The sequence below is a fragment of the Phacochoerus africanus genome, chromosome 6 (genome assembly GCF_016906955.1).
Source record: "Phacochoerus africanus isolate WHEZ1 chromosome 6, ROS_Pafr_v1, whole genome shotgun sequence".
Lineage (NCBI taxonomy): Eukaryota > Metazoa > Chordata > Mammalia > Artiodactyla > Suidae > Phacochoerus > Phacochoerus africanus.
In genome coordinates this window covers 15,666,153-15,683,085 of record NC_062549.1, presented here as the reverse complement: position 1 = coordinate 15,683,085, position 16,933 = coordinate 15,666,153, and the positions used below count along the sequence as shown (strand labels likewise).

General features: G+C 43.9%; 1 protein-coding gene across 2 annotated transcripts in view; it reads right to left on the bottom strand.

Moving 5' to 3' along the window:
- Positions 1 to 16,558, bottom strand: part of ANXA13 (annexin A13) — a 57,889-nt gene extending 41,331 nt beyond the window's left edge. Inside the window, exons 1-2 of one of the 2 annotated variants that reach the window (XM_047783308.1) lie at positions 16,469 to 16,558; positions 15,251 to 15,373 (exon numbers count right to left, since the gene is read on the bottom strand). In XM_047783308.1, the coding sequence (XP_047639264.1) occupies positions 15,251 to 15,373; positions 16,469 to 16,483 (138 nt within the window). In that variant the 5' untranslated portion in view covers positions 16,484 to 16,558. The remainder of the gene's footprint in view (positions 1 to 15,250; positions 15,374 to 16,468) is intronic. The other variant, XM_047783309.1, reaches the window with a different exon arrangement.
- Between the last annotated feature and the right edge of the window lie 375 nt (positions 16,559 to 16,933).

The window sequence follows — 16,933 nt, the reverse complement described above, 5'->3', positions numbered from 1 at the left end:
TCTCTCCTCTTCCATCAGCAAAAAGTACTGAAGATCTGTTATGTGGCAAACATGACCCCAGGTGAGGGGGACTCAGTGATCTATGAATCGCAGTCTCTGTCCCTGGGGACATAAACATGGAACTAGATCAGTGGCAATTGCCTTCTGATATGGTAAGCTCTTTGACTGCCAATAGCTGAGAGAGGAAAGAGGAGTTTTTAAGGAGAAGTTGACATTTGTGCTGATTCTAGAAAGATGAATAGGAATCAGGCAAGCAAGAATTAGGGTGGGGAAGAGGACAGGTGGAGGTGGGGAAGGAATATTCCAGGAAAGGACCACAGCATGATGCTTTCTGGGTGCATGTGTATTTACTAGGACCTGTCACAGCGCTGCTGCAGACCAAACAGGATTGACCTAAATGTGACATACAGGCACAGTGTGAACTTGAGTCAGGTCCACTGTGTTCAGTTGTGCTCTCTAGGTTGGAGGATGCGGGCAAGCTGGCCCAGCTCGCTGAGCCTCTGTTGCCTCTGCTTCACCGTGGAGGTGCCCGACTCACGGGTGGTGTGGGGTTTGGATGTGGTCCTATCCAGGATGCAGTACCCCTGTGCCAGATTATGGGGAGCGCTTGGCTGGGGGCATGTAGGAGACGGGATGCAGGGCGACATAAGGATATCAGGATCATGTGTAAACTCTGAAATATTATCAGAATGTGATGGGAGTGGCATTTGGATTGTTTGCTGTCTCTCCAGAGCAGGTCCGCCGGAGCCTTGGCTTGCTGCCGTCTGCTCGGTCAATATTTGAAAGTGGTTGCTTGGTATCCAGACTCTGAGACAAGATGCCTCCGAGGAAGTGCTGGGGAGCAGAGGGCAGAGGGCTCACAGCACACTAATCCAAAGAGGGCAGTTGTTTGAGCTGACATGGAATCAGGATTGGAACTAGCCGATGGCCTGGGTGTATTAAGCAGGAGGAAAATGGAGGCTGTGCTGGGGAGAGCCTTGGACACGCCTGCACCTGCCTGAGCATTAGCAGTGAACATCCCCGCCGCTAGTTCATGGTACCTTGAGTTAATGTTGATCATTTGGTCAACATTTGCCTTGTACAGAGTTGGGGAAACTGAGGTTCAGTTTGGGAGAGAGACTTCTTTCTGGTCGCACATGTAGTCCCCCTGCTCCAAGATACCTACCCTTGAACCTGGCGTGATGCTATTTCTCTCCTTATCCTTTCTAAATCTGTTTTCCCACCTGAAAGATGGTAATAATAGTTTCTGTTGCTTGTGGATTGTTAAAAGGATATGTGTTAAAAGTGCTTGGCAGGGAGTTCTTGTTGTGGTGCAGCAGAGACAAATCCGACTGGTACCCATCTGGATGTGAGTTCCTTCCCTGGCCTCACTCAGTGGGTCGGGGATCTGGCATTGCCATGAGCTGTGGTGTAGGTCACAGACGTGTCTTGGATCTTGAGTTGCTGTGGCTGTGGTGTAGGGCGGCAGCTGCAGCTCTGATTTGACCCCTAGCTTGTGAACCTCCATAAGCCATGAGTTCTGCCCTAAAAAGCAAAAAGGAAAAAAAAAAGAAAAAAAAAAGGGCTTGGCAGGATGCTTGGCATGTGGCGAAGACTCAATGTTATTTTTATTTCTTTCTTCCATCTTGACCTGATTCCTTCTGAGGGTTGAATAAGCCCTTGACATGATGCTTCGTGTGGCAACTTTAAAATAGCTGATTATATAATTTTGTCCTAAATCAGAACCATTTTGTGCTTGTAGATAAGTAGTAGCAGGAGCTGAGAGTTTAAGAGAAATTAATGCGAGAAACACTTCAAATTGAGAATGACAGCCAGATATGAAGCACGCACTTAATATGTGTCCAAGCGCTGGTCCAAACAGTTTATATATAACTCACTCAATCCTCATAATAATTCTATGAAGTAGGTATTATTACTTCCCATTTTGCAAATGAGAAAACCAAACCACAGAGAGGTTAATTAATTGCCTGAGGTCACACAGCTTTGTGAGTGATGGAATTCAAACCTACACAATCTGAATCCAGAAACTCTACTGTCAACTTCTCATTAACTGATTTCTTTTGTCCCTGTCAAAATTAATAACTTAAAAAAAATTTTAATGATAGAGGCACTCATTTCAATTCCTAGAATTCTGGTTTTTATAGAACTACCAGTTGAGACCTATGACTTGCCTACTGACGTGGGAAGCTAAGGACTACTGGCTTGGCCATAGGATCAATAAGCGTTCTTGATGATGAGACAATAGGAAGTGAAATGAAAAATGAAGGCCCAGTTGTCGTATTTGCAAGGCAAAAGGAACAGCCTCTCCCCAGGGCAAAGTGTGTGTGCAGGAGAGGCATTATTGTCAAACCCTATTCCCATTATGCCTTCTGAGTCAAATGGAATCACATCTTCTTTTCTGAAAACTGGGACCAACACCTGCCATATCCAGCAGAATCCCAGGAAGATAAAATATGACAGCGTGATTACTGCAGCATCCTTCGCAGTAGCCAAGATGTGGAAGCAACCTATGTGCCTGTCAATGGGTGCCTCGATAAAGAAGGTCAGAAGACAGATGATAGATAGATAAATAGGGATAATATATGATGGCGTATTAGGTATATGATGGAATATCATTCAGCCATGAGAAAGAAGGAAATCCTTTTATTTACAACAACATGGACGTTCCTTGAGGGCATTCTGCTAGGTGAAATAATAAGTCAGAGAAAGAGAAATGCTATATGATGTCACTTATATGTGGAATCTAAAAAAGCCGAACTAATAGAAACAGAGACTAGAATGATGGTTACCAGGGACTAGGGGGAAAGGGGAGAGGCTGGTCAAAGTGCACAAACTCCAAGTTATAAAGAGAGTAAGTTCTAGGGATCTAATGTATCGCATAGTGATTATACTTCAATAACACTGCATTATATACCCCATAGTTGCTGAGAACGTGTCTTAAATATACTCACCACAAAAAAAGACATGGTAACTGTGTGCCATGCCTGGGTGTTAGCTAATTCACGCTGGTAATCATTTCACAGTATACAGCAGATCAAGTCAACACATTTCACACCTTAAACTTACAGAAAGTTCTATGTCCATGATATTTCAATAAATCTGGAGAAAAGAGACAAGTGAGAGTCCTGGGTAGAGAGAGTTCATTGTCGAGATCAGAGCTGGCCAGGGAGGAACCGACTTTTCTGACCGTCTCCTTCCTCCTCCTCTCCCTGTCTCATCCCAAATCTTCCAGTTCCCCCTTTCCGAAAAATCTGGCCCTTAGTTCATCGGGATCATCCTTCAAGGACCACAGTAGGCCAGGGAGTTGAATTTTAGCAGAGGCGTTTTGAAGACTGGAAAGGCTTTTTGAAACTGGCCAGCAGGATGGCCAGTTTCTGGCGTTTGCTCCTTTGGGGTGCCTGCCTCCCAGCCTGATAAACTGGAACGTTTTCACAGGGAAAATGCAACCTCTCCCTGCCTAACAGAATCTAAGCAAAAGGACTGCCGATTGTCTTATGAGCAAGGGGCCTACCGTGTGAGGTTGGGGAGGCAGAGGACGGGTGCTGTGAGTGTCCTTATTGTCCTTCTGGAGTCCCCAGAGGGCCAAAGAAGCACAGGGACCCACGGCCCAGAGCCTCGGGCCCCTCCGTCTTTTAAACACTGGTTGCCCACCATTGATTCTGTGGGCAAGAGTGGAGCCTGGATCCACTTAAAGAAATTTGCTGAAGCCTCATCTCCTCTCTGAAGCTGTTCCTGGCCCTCCTGGAAAGAATCGAGGACTTTCTGCCAGTGGTGGGCTGGCACTAAGGTGAACAACAGCTCGACTACCCAATATTGAGGGTTTCCCGGGAAATGCGGGGTTCTCAGTGCTAACACTGGGACGTTTCCAGGGAAACCAGGATGGTTGGTCATCCTAGCTGGAGCTGACTTGGCCAGCTTGCAACAGCTAATTGTGTGCCTTCACAAATGACTGAGTCTCATCCTGGTCCTGTTAAATCAGAATCGCTAAGATAGAGCTCACCGCTGGATATAGGCATTTAAAAACTCTCCAGATGATTCTAATGTGCAGCCAAGATTGAGAACCATCGATCTGATAAAAATTAGAAACTTTTCCATGGACATTCCAATGAATGAGAAAGACAACTTTAAAAATATATATGCTGAGGCTTTGTACAAGTAAGAAATCCTAGACCTTATTCAAGGAGCAAAAGATAAAGGGAAGAAGTTTCTTGTAGTTCTTAAGGTAGAAATGCAACTCAGGTTTTTTCAAAACGGGTGATATGGAATACTGGCTATATTAAAGCCCGTTGGATTTCCAGCTGGGAAAGAAGTTACTTTTATTTACTTATTTTAAAAATTTCTCTCCCTTTATGGCTGCACTTATGGCATACAGGCTAGGGGTTGAACCAGAGTTGCAGCTGAGCCCAATGCCACAGCCACAGCAACACCAGATCTAAGTTGCATTTGCAACCTACACTGCAGCTTGAGGCAATGCCAGATCCTCAACCTGGAGCGAGGCCAAGGATCAAAGTCACATCCTCATGGAGACTGCTCTGGGTCCTTAACCCACTGAGCCACAATGGGAACTCTAGGGTCTTCTGAGTCTTTGCCTGGTAATAGTACATCTTTCACACTCTTTCAGTTCAGGGGCTGGCAAACTGTAGATGGCAGCTAAATCCAGCCCATCACCTGTTTTTTTAAATAGGTTTATTGGAACATAGCCAACTCACTCATATACATTTGGTCAGTGGGTACTCCCACCCTCCAATGGCAGAGTCAAGTAGTTGCAACCAGGGTTGTGAGGCCCAGAAATACCCAAATAGTTACTTTGCGAATACCTTCTCTGTTTCATGCAAACAGGTCTTTTTATCACAAAACAGGTGACAGGATCGGAGCCTTGGGCTGGCAGTAGTATTTGGTTCAAATTTCATATACTCTTCTTGCTTTCATTTGGTTTTCTGTATTTATATCAACTGATAACTGGTTTCCCATTTATGGTACTAATTTAAAGTTTATTAAGATAAATTTGTATCAAAAAGATGACGAGATTTAAAGAAAAGAGTTAATAGAGCTATTAATAGAACAATTGGCACATGTGTTTGGCCACATTCAAGAAGGTCACACTGAAGTCTAAAGTCTGGGAAACATTATTCAATGTATCCAGTCCCCTCATTTTATAGATAAACTGAGGCTTGGTGGTTAAATTATCTGCCCAGGGTCACTTTCTTACTTATGGAAGAAACTGGGCTCCTCTCTCACAGGACAATGTCCTTTTACCCATAACTGGTCATTCATTTGTACTTTGAAACCAGTTAGCATGAATGCAAAGTATTGTACTATTTAAAGTTCATGAATTCAGAGCCAAAAAACATCCTGGTGACATTTCCACAGATATGTTTAGTAGACAGTGATGGGCAATTTGAAACACAACAGAGGAGTCATTCACATCTTTAAACATGAATCTTGGGTGATTAGTGGCATATTGTTTCATTAAGTTGATTGCTTTTTGGGCATGGTTTCCCTGAAACAATAAATTTGATTAAAAGTCTCTCGGGGGCGGGGGGGGGGTTTAAATCAAAATCTAATTAAATACTTGTCAGAGCAAAAAGTTAAAACTATTAAATAGAAAAAATATATATTGCAGTGTGCTCTGTTGGGTATATTTTAGCAGAGTTTCAGTCCTACAAGAATACCTGGTAATTTCACCATGTAGTTATTCCTCCATTTTAATCAGGACTAGCCATCATCTTGCTGACTAATTGCAAAGCTAATTCCTCCGTTCTAAGATCCTCTTTCCATTCGGATCTGTTTTTGAAGTCTGTTAACCAAGGAGGTAGACCAGATAGCTAGGAAAGTGTGTTAGGAAACCTCCGCTCAAACTTTGAAGGGTGCTGAGAACACATGGAGCTGTTTGTTGCTGTTGCTTCAGCCTTTCAGAGATGCAGTTTTAAAGTGACAAGTGTGACTATTAAAGGTTTGGCCATCAGTTTGAATGGGTACAAATATTTGCATCATTTATCAAATAAAGCTGAAAACAGGAAAAACATCCCCTTGGATCAGATCTCAATATGATTTACTTACGTGTGCTGTGTGTTCTGAAAAATGAGTGAAACTTTTTAGGTTAAAAAATGATCTTTCTCCTAAATTGGGGGTTATTTATATGTTGGCATTTTAAGAACACCCTTTAATGAAACTGGTGTAATTGTAGGTCATTTTCCAGAAAGACAAGCTTTTCTTAGACTATGCTGTCTGGGTTATTATATTTTGATGTGATATTTCCCATCGAAGGTGACTATGGGGTTGAGGCCTAACCTTAAGGAGATCTGAACTTAAGGCTCTTCAAGGGGGTGGGTGCCATTGTTCCCAGAGGTATTGTCAATATACTCAGAAATGCAGACAACGCGATGCTGAGCCCTGAGCTCTGGTGTGGGGAGATTGATTGGGGCAACCCTTTTGAGGCTATACCCGGAGGAGAGGTGAGCAGATTAACTCATGGTTGTTCTGGTCAGTCTCTTTCCAGATGAGCATTGTTCATCTAGGCAGGAAAACCAGTAGCTCAGCAACCTTGTTCCTGGGTGTTTCTGCAGGGAAGCCCTGTGCCTTCTGGCTATTAGAACTCACTCATGAGCTGACAGCCTTTGGGGGAACAACAACTGCCTCCCTGCTACTGTTGTCCTCAACAGAAGGACAAGGGTCAAGCTCCAAGATGAATTGGCTTTTACCCTGTGATAAGAGAGGCAGTCAGTGTGAGAACGCCTGGGCCAGAGGGGCAGGAATGCACAATTGCTGGTAGAAATCCAGCCAGATAAAGACATTATGGGGCCATCTCCTGCCCTTTCGCCTTGCTTTTCCATTTAAGGCCTGTGTCTAATGAAGTGGTTCTCAACCAACTGGGAGTGCTTTTTGCCTCCTTGGGGACATTTGGCAATGTCTAGAGACATTTTTGGTTGCCACACATAGGGGAGAGTTAGTGGTATTTGGTCAGAAAGGCCAGGGATTCTGCTAAACATCCTCTAGGGCACAGAAGAACCTCTCCCTGCAAAGACTATCTGGCCCCAAATGGCACGAGTGCGAAGATCTGCTGTGAGAAGAAGGGTCTACAACCCTGATCTAATGGCTGTAGCAATTCTGTTACTTTAAAAGGTGTTGAGAAGGCTGCCTTTCTGGTGGTAAATGACACATAGGGACTGACTAAAGCAAGGTCTTCCGTCACAAAGAATGAATTGCGGTGGGTACAGAAAAGGAGGATTAGAAGTGGACCATGACATCTGTCTTTCTCTGGTTTGCTTTCAAAGGAACCCCAGATGACAGATCTGAAAGATGAGTCCTGGGATAAGGTAACTAGGAGGCAGACTTGGTGTTAAAGTCAGTCCAGAGGGAGAAGCCTGTCATCACCTCCTACTCCTTGGTGTGCATGTCAGGGGGCGGCCACAGTTGACTCATCGTTTGGGGCCCATCAGTCCTGCGTGGGGCTGGACACCTCAGAGTTTCTACCAGAGGTAGAATAACAGGCATTGTCCTGAAGCCAGATTTTGTGTCCTGGGGAAAATGACTGTCGGCTTTGAGGTTGTCCACGGATTGATTGGGGAGGTTAGAGACCCCTGAAGAGTGTTAAACCTCCGGATCTCCAATTACTGCTGTTCTGCCTCAACAAAAGCGAACTTGGAGGGGAAGGTGAGATGGAGTGATGACAGCTATTTCTCAACTGTGAAAGGAACCATGCCTTCAAGAGTTATGAAAAATGAAGCACTTTTCTCATTAGAAAGGAATTATCCATTTCCTCCTATTGCCAAAGGCTCTTTTTTTGTTTTTTGTTTTTTTGTTTTGTTTTGTTTTGTTTTTTGCCAATTCAATGAGAGTATAAACTTGGGATTCATTCTTACAGGAAAGAAGGAAGCTAGTGTACTCTGGGATCCTCCAGAGTCAAGGATAAGTGGGCAGATGGAATTGAAAAGTGAAAATACTGGGGGCTGAGCCGAGCCATTACAGCCTTGAATAGTGCCGTGTAGTAGGGCATAACCAAGGTATGTGAGCAAGTTCTGATTTGCTGAGCAGGAAACAAGGTGAAAGAGCGAAATTTGCTTTGAGCAAGTTTTTGTCTCCTCCAGAATCAAAACAATGAATGTTATTCTTTCCCCTGGTAAGCGAGTTGAAATATGCCTTGGATCCAAACTTAATAATTATTAAAAAAAAAAAATCTTTTTAACCTTTAAATCCTCCTTTGCTTTTCCACCACAATCCAAACCCCCATCGCCAGAAGGGTGAATTATGTTACTGCCTTTCTACCCGATCTTCATTCTCTTTCTATTTCAGTCCATCCAATAATAGTAGTAGTAGTAATTGTAGTAATAAGAGTAGCAGTGGTGATAGCGGTCGTGATCATGGTAACGGTAATATTAATAAAACAATAGTTATAAGAAAGCAATACTGATAAAGCAATGTCACCCATCCCTAGGAATGGGTAAGGCCAACCTTGGCCACAGTGATAGCCCAAGGAGTAGGCACATACCAAAGCCAATCAGAATTTTTCCTTGACATTGTCTGTATGGACCTTAGAGAGAGCTCTTTTCCTTGGGTTAGTCCGTCTGGAGTTGTGTGAAGCCATGGAACGCTCCGTGGTGCCTGAACTATCTGCGGCCAGGCCTCCCTCTCATCAACTCTTTTTGCCTCCCCCACCATTGAAAAGAAAATGTTCATTTTCAGTGGGAGAGAATGAGACCAAGACATAGAAAAAATGAAGAGTGGGGGGAACACCAGTTGATGAGAGGATTTCCCCAGCCCTGGGGATGGATCACGGCCCATCAGTGTCCTCTCCATCTTTGCCAATGATTGGTTCTGGCCAATGAGATAGAAAGAGATATCTGCCTGGAGCTTTCCCAAAAGATTTCCCTCACTGAAAGGGGAGTGGTACCTTTTTCTTTATCCCCTTCCATCCTGCTCTGACCCTATGATGTGAGTTCACTAACTTGGACACAGGCATGGCCATTATCTTGCATCTTTGATGGGAAATATTGCCAGGACAGGAGGGTGGCAGCATGGAACGGCATACGTAGCCTGAGTCCTTAATGATATGACAGAATGGGAGTCCCCTGGTGGCTCAGCAGGTTAAGAATCTGGCATTGTCACCACTGTGGATTCTATCCCTGGCCTGGGAACTTCTGCAAGCCGTGGGTGTGACCAAAAAAAAAAAAAAAAAAAAAAAGATGTGGCAGAACTACTGAACCAGCCCTGAAGTTCCTTCCTTTCAGACTTCCTGTTAGGGTTAATAATTAAATGTCTTTGTAATTTAAGTCACTGTGAGTCTGATAGTCTGCTCACAAATACATACTAATGTCAAAATATAGAACTGAATTTATACTCTCAAATGACCTCAATCCAAGACTTCTCTCTTGATTTTCAGATCCAGCCACCTGTTAGGCACTGTGCCTAGGTGTGCCACAGATATCTCAGACCCCCAAACCAAACTCGTCCTCTCACTTTGCACACCTCCTCTTTGCCTCATCCCCAGCATGCACCACCATCCGCCTATGTGCTCAAGCCAGCTGCATGGGGGTCCCTCTAGAGTCTTCCTGGTCCCCACCTCCCGTATCCTGTATCAGCAGCTTATGTCACTTGGACCCTCCACTCTGCCGTCTTCTAATTCCATTGTCACTGTTTTAGTTGGGGGCAGGGGTTCATCCACTTTCTCCAGGGCCACTGCCTTTCAAGTGCTTTACTCGCCTTTGGTCGTGTTTCTCTCCAAACCTTTCTCCACCGCCTTCCAGCATGGTCCACTCAAAGTACAGCTCTTACCTTGTCATTCCCAGGTCTGTGATGCATTAGGGCTGCTCTGGTACCTAAGGTAGCAGTTCTCAAAGTGTGGTGCCCAGACCAGCATCATCAGTATCACCAAGGAACTTGTCAGAAATGCAGATTCTCAGTGCCCACTGTAGTGTCCACTGAAACAGACACGGTGGGAATGGAGCCCAACTCTGGTTAAACACACCTTCCATAGGAATCTGATGTCCAAAGTCTAAAAAATACTACCAGCTTAAAGCAATAAAACCTAGTTTCCCTGAGGTAAAGGGTTGAATAGTGTCCCAAAAATTCATATCTACTCAGAACCTCAGAATGTGCCTTTGCAGATGTAATTAGTTAAGGATCTCAGGACAAGCTCGTTCTGGACTTAGGGGGCCCTAAATCCAAAGACTAAGTATACTTATAAGCAGAGGCGAAAACATGAAGACACATGCAGGGGAGAAGGAGAAGGTCGTGTGAGGATGGAGGCAGAGATTAGGGTTATCCTGCCAGGAGCCACGGAATGCAGTGCCCTGGGGCCACCAGAATCTGAAAGAAGCAAGAAAGGATTCTTTTCCAGAGCCTTCAGAGGGACCATGGCCTTGATTGCAAACTCCCTAGATTCCAGAACTTGAAGAGAATACTTTTCCACTGTTTGAAGCCATAGTTTGCACAGCAGCCCTAGGAAACTAGTCTGCATACCAGGGCCTTCTGGTCTCACCCCTATGCACCTGTCTAGTCTTGTTTCCTATCTCTGCTCCCCATCCTTTGATCTTTCTATCAGAAATATGTATGGAGCGCCCATTATGTGTCAGTCCCCAGAGGTAAAGCAACGTGTCAATGAGTAAGGCAGTGTCTGCCCTGCGGAAGCTCACAGCCTGGGGGACTGGGGAGCAGCTGCCCAGGCAATCGCTGTGTGATGTACTGGGTGCTTCGGCAGGGCCAGAGCCGGACTTGTGCTCCTACGTTACAAAGATGCCTTTCCCCTCTCTAGAAACCCACTTCCACTCATCTCTCCCACACACCACCACTCCCTCATCTGTCCAATTTCTGAACTTTGTTACGATGGACACGTTTCTATTAGTGCATCCATCACCCATCATTATAATTATTTGTTTGCCTCCCTAACTAGACTGTGAGCTATTTTAAGGGCATGGACTGTGGTCGTTTATCTTATTCCTCTTTTTGACTGCAGAACCTCAAATGGTACCTGGGTCGTGGTAGTTTCTCTAAAAGCATATACTGAGCCAGCTGGGAGGGTGGAAAGGGACTTCCTGCCTTTATGGGGCCATCTCACTGTGCAGCTCTAAGTTGAGAAGTGAGAGAGGGTACAGCCTGGTGGGGAGTAGGGAGGGAGCACAATGGGCTGGTTCCTTGCATTTGATGGAAGAGGCCCGGGAGGAGGACATGGGGCTAAGTCAGCTTTAAATGCCATCATCAGGGTATCTCGGCATTTAAAGCTGAGTGGTTAGAGTGGTTCATAGGGCGTGGGCACACCTCTAATGAGGCCGGGAGGGAGGCTTTTGCTGCAACACTTGTTCTCAAATGTCGGAATCACCTGGAGGGCTTGTTCAGTGGCAGTTGCTGGGTGGTCCCCTGGAATGTCTGATTCAGTCGATCTGGGGGTGGGGAGCCAAACCTTTGCATTTCTAGCAAGAGCCTAGGTGATACCAATGATGCTGGCCTGGGGTCGCATTTGGGACTGTGGCACTAGAGGAATACCTGGTATTAGATCCATGCTTCTCCATTAGAATCACTTGGGGGGACTTTTCCAAAATACAGATACTGGGACCTCACCCCCACATTGGTCTTGGGTGTGACTGGTCACAAGGGTTTGGACTCCAACTGAGCAAAACATTGGTTTGATTGAGGCTCACTTAGAAAATGCAATGAATGGATGAATGCATCCAGCTTTGATTGAGCATCTGGAATGTACCAGGCATTGGGTCGGTACTGGGGATGCAAAGATGAATAAGACACAGCCCTAGCCCCAGGGAGCCATCAGTATAAATAGTTCTAAAATCACGTGGGAAAGGAGTGATGGCCTTATATGCAGGGTCTTATGGAAGCACTGTGGAGAAACATCTGATCCAGCTTGGGAGCAGGGGAGAAGGAGGAAACTCAGGAGTGGGGCTAAAGAGATGAAGAAGTGATCATCCAGTTCAGTACTTGTAGACATCCCAACAGCTTGCTTCTGCTTGGTATAGTGTGAGCCCAGGACACAGCGTGAAGAACTTCTACCCAAACCCAAATTCATGGTTCATCTCTTGCTAGATGTACAACCTTGAACAGATTATGTAACCTCTCTTGGCTTCACTGTCCCCCTATCTCAACATGGTTACCACTCACCTATTTAAAAGGGGAATAAGGATAATAGTACTTCCCTCGTAAAATTGTCGTGAGGACTAAATGGCATATGTACATGAGTAGAGGGAAGGGCTCAAATTTTATGGACCACAGTGCTCAGAACTGCTCACAGTCTAGCAATCATTTGAAAAAGGTCTGTTATTATCATCATCATTTCAGAAGGTCCTCTTTGAACCTCCAAGGAAGCCCATCATCCCTGGGAGTTTTGGTCCATGTTGCTGCGCGATTGAGCAGAGATGCCTGCGTGTGCTGTTTGCATCACAGCTCATCCCCTGCATGAAGTGGCCCCAGGCTCCCCCAAGTTTATGTATCAAGTTTTACACTTGCATGGTCTTCCTTCTGTCAATATATTTGCTCTTGGAAGCCTTTCCCCCCACCTCTTTCAAATAATAATATAGATTATGATAGCCAAGCAACCCCCAAAGCCAAGGTTGTATAATTGTGCCTGAAATGTAACCAGACTTTGAATGGGAGACTTGTTAAAAGAAGGTATGCTTTCGTGCATGTCAGGTTTTGACATCAGAGGCCCTTTTTTGTTTTCTCTTCTATGGGTGGTGGTGATCTAAAGGGCTAACTTTCTGGGATAAAAGATTTCCTGATGGGAGAGAGATTACTGCATGGTCTAGGCTGGTGTCTGCTTGGGGTTCACTATGACTCTTTGAGGATCACAGTTTAGTGCACCCTCTTGGTTAAAGCTGTATTTACTTTTGTCCTCAGCTCCCAAGCACATTCTTATGGGGCTCTAGAGCCTCCCTTCTTGTCTCAGGAATCAGGACCTCATCCCCACCCACCCCATGTGGCTCCCGGGTGTTCCTTCGTCTGAACTTGCCTGGGGCTCCCCCGCTACAAGTTCCAAATTATTCTCCATTTCAGACATTATTTGTAGTGGCTAAATATTGGCACAAGTGAGTCATAAATGTGACATGTTCACAAACACCGTGGCAGAGCGCTGAGCAGATGTTCTGACATTTACTAGTTGGTTTTCATTTACAGGCACTCACGGTGACACTTCTGTCATCAGCGGTGCACTGAGCTGCGCTTGCGAGGATTGTGATGTGCTCCAGTTCACTGTGTCTCACACTCTGTGCTCATTGGCATCGCCTGGGGAGCACTTAGAAATCCCAATGCCCAGGCTGACCACCAGATCAATGAATTCAGACTCCCTGGGGTAGGACTCAGGCATCGGTGGTTTTCAGAACCCCCCTGGTGACTCCAATGTCCAGCCAAGTTTAAGAACGTGTTCTCCAGTCCAGTGCTTCTCAGACTTTAATGTGCATGAGAATCACTAAAAGATCTTGTTAAAATGCAGATTCTGAATTAGTAGTTCTGGGTGGGCCTGAGAGTCTGCATTTCTAACAAGCACCCAGGCCACATGGATGTTGCTACAAGCCCAGGGTCCACACTTTGAGTAGCAAGGCAGTAGTCTTTCCTAGCTCCTGTTCATTAGTCTCTTTAAAAATTCCAGAAATCAATAGTCCCCTTGTGTTTGTGATTATTCCCACATTAATCCATGACTCCCCTAAATCTCCTTCCCTGTCTCTAACCCTGTCCTTACCCTTCAGCCACACTCTTATGGCAAAGTCATCTTGCTATTTGTCTCAATATTCTGTTTCCCTCTAAATTGTGATTCTCTTGAAAACAACTCACACAGTAGAAAACAAGAGTCATCTGGCTAAACCTAAGAGGGTTTTTCAGTGGGTCTATTTTTCTGTCTCTGCACAAAGCTCACTGAGCACAGAGACAGTCCTCCAGGCTAAGCAAACTCTTTGAACGCCGTGTGTTCTAGTCAATGGTCATTAATATCCAGTATTGGTTATTACTGCTCCAAATAGGTTGGTCAGAAACATGATATCTTCAGTTCAAAAAAAAAAAAATCGTTAAAAATGGCAAAAGGTTTGGAAGAAAGCACAAAGGAAAGAAGTAATTTTCCGTTTTCAGAGTTGGCTAGGATTCCCTATCACGGTACCTTGGAAAATGTAATTTCCCGGCCAACATCCTATTGGCTTTAGAACACGGTTTGTCAAACAGTTATCTGTGGACACTGGTCTGTGGACACATTTTTGGAGATTAAATTGTTCCAGCAGAACAATTTTTTATTAATTCACGTGTTTAATGTTAATTTTATTGATTAGTATAACTTAATGTATTTCATGCTGAAAATACCTCATATATAAAAGCTAATATAAAGCATATTGGATTATTGGAATGACCAGGGGCTAGCCCATGATTTCAATGCCTGCATTTGTGTTTCTATTTATAAAGCGTGACCAATAGCCATGCTTTAATTGTTGCAAGCTAATGATAAAATAACAGAGGACATAGAGAGGTTTAATATAAAAAGCCTGCATTGTAGCCAAGAGGAGACCCACTTGTATTACAGGGAGTCTTACAAACAAAAGTTTCTCAGTAGTTTGGGTAAAGAAACGTGATAGGAGAACGAAGAAGTCACACCCCACATCATATTTTAAACATGCTGCGGCTCAAAAAACCCCCGCCTTATAGCAATTCGCACCATTTTTATACTGAGAACAGTGTTTAAGCTCAGCAAAATACCACGATCTCCAACACTAAATCAGTAAGATGTTTTGAACATCATCGGCTTGGATGTTAACTAGCATTTCGTCTGTAACTTTGCTTTGGTTGTGTAGTTGCTTTAAAACCATTAACACCAAAGTTTTAAGTTTGTACATGAGATTCAGGTCACTTTCTAATGCAAATACTTTGTCATTTCTGGGACAACTTTTCATCTTTTAAAAAGGTTTGCATTTGCTTATCTAGAAACACAGTCTGTAACATAGTCATTCCTTGGGCACATGTTAAATTCCACGAGTATTTTCACAACATCAAGAGCGTATTGTAGGATCATGTACTCTGTTCCAGGCCACCATTAAGTGACACCCTTGGGAAGGGAAGCTGACTCCCTAGAGTACAGGTTTACCTTGGCTGAAAATATGGTAACACATATTTTCTAGGGGATAATTTCCCTGCCGGAAGTAACCCCTGATAGTGACATTTTCAGACTAGAGGATCGTGGACAGTCCAGGAGGACAAGTCATTGGTGAGTGATAGGGGGCCCAGGAGAAAACCTGATCATATCTATGATTTGGAGGGAAAATAGAGTGCTTACAGGCTGATGGGACTCTGGCTGTCCACTCCCTGACCGGTGGCTGAGAGGCTGCATGGCTGCCGAGGGTTGGGCATGCCCATTGGGCACCTGGTGACTGCCTTCTGACAGGGAGTAAGATTGGCTCTGAAGATTCAAAAAAGAGATACATAAAATGCACCACTCACACAAGCAAGCTGCCCATGGGGTTCACTACAGGGATGAACACCCCCTCCTAAGCTGCTAAGGCAGGGGCAGGTGATTTTACCTGAGGTTCTCTGCATGGATCAGAAGTATTTTAAAAGCAGGTTGCAGTTTCTTTGAAGGATTACCTAAATGGAAGCCTCGTAACCCTGGCTGGTATGAAAATGCTGTTTACAGATGATTTTAAAAGTAATGCCTCTCAAAGAACACGCTTGTAGGTTTCTGATCATCTGAGGCAAGTTTGATTTACAGCAAAGGAGAACACCTTATAAACAAAGTTCTAGTTTACAGAAAACTTTGGAGTTTTATTCTCTTCGCTCCTGGTGTACACACAATAAATCCTTCTTCCCGTGGGAAGCGAGAGTGGTACAACAAAACCTTATTAAAATTCGTATTGCCATAGCTTTAGGTATACATTTTTCACTGTAAAAAAAAAAAAATTGAGATTTAGCTTTGACCTGCCTTGTGCATGGTTGGTTCCAAATGGTAGTATTTTTATCAGTGTTTTATAGTTATGGACATGCTAGACATTTCAGAAGAATAGTAAAATATTAAATCCATCCCATGAATATTTGCAAATAGCTGGTCGTTTGATGCTGTTTAGGAAAAATACTAGGATATTTTCACTTTTCAGTCTAAGTTATATGGGTTTATGGGAGTACTTATACCTTCGTCCACTGATATTTGCAGCATGAACCTGAATTCCCAAGCCAACAGTGGCTTGTGTGGCTTTGCTACAAACTGGCAGATTTCGTCCCGCATTCCTCAAATACCATCTTAACCACTTGTTTTCTGCAAGGCACTGTCTACCACCTTGGTTTAAACACTTCTCTTTTGCCCCTCCTAAGAGATTTCCAACCAATGGAGAAAAAAATATATTCCAAATGCATTTTAAAAATATGCTTTCTGTTGTGAAAACCAGCAGTTAGGAGCAATCACAATGATAAAAATATCAATCATGCAGTCATAGTTTAAATGGGTCGACATGCTAACCAAAATTAAAACTTGCTTTGATTCCCAAAAGCAGTAAATACTTACATGACGATTGCCCATTTTCGGTTTTGTCAGGGAAAGTTGTTCATTAAGAGATCAGTTCTCCCGCAGGCTAAGTTTATAGTGGTTTTCCCAGGGCATAATAGCTCTTGAGTTTAATAAGTAACCTTTGGCATTAAATTTGAATACATTGTTGGGGATGGGTAGGGAGTGGCAGCAGCTACAAATGAGCTTAACCTGCCCACGTTCGTTGCCTTGGTTGGCCATCTTTTTAAAATAAGGTATTTATTAAAAAAAATAAGATATATATTAATATCTCAGGTGCAGGCTTTAAAGTTGAAAATCTTATTTACAACCAAAGGGCTAAACCTGGATTATTGAAAGAGTTACTCATTTTTATTTTAGGCACTCATTTAAAATTCTGTACCTTGGAGTGATAAAAGCATTAGCCAGAGAAGATTGAAAAACATTATTCTACTAACAGCACTATTATTATCACAAAGAATCTTT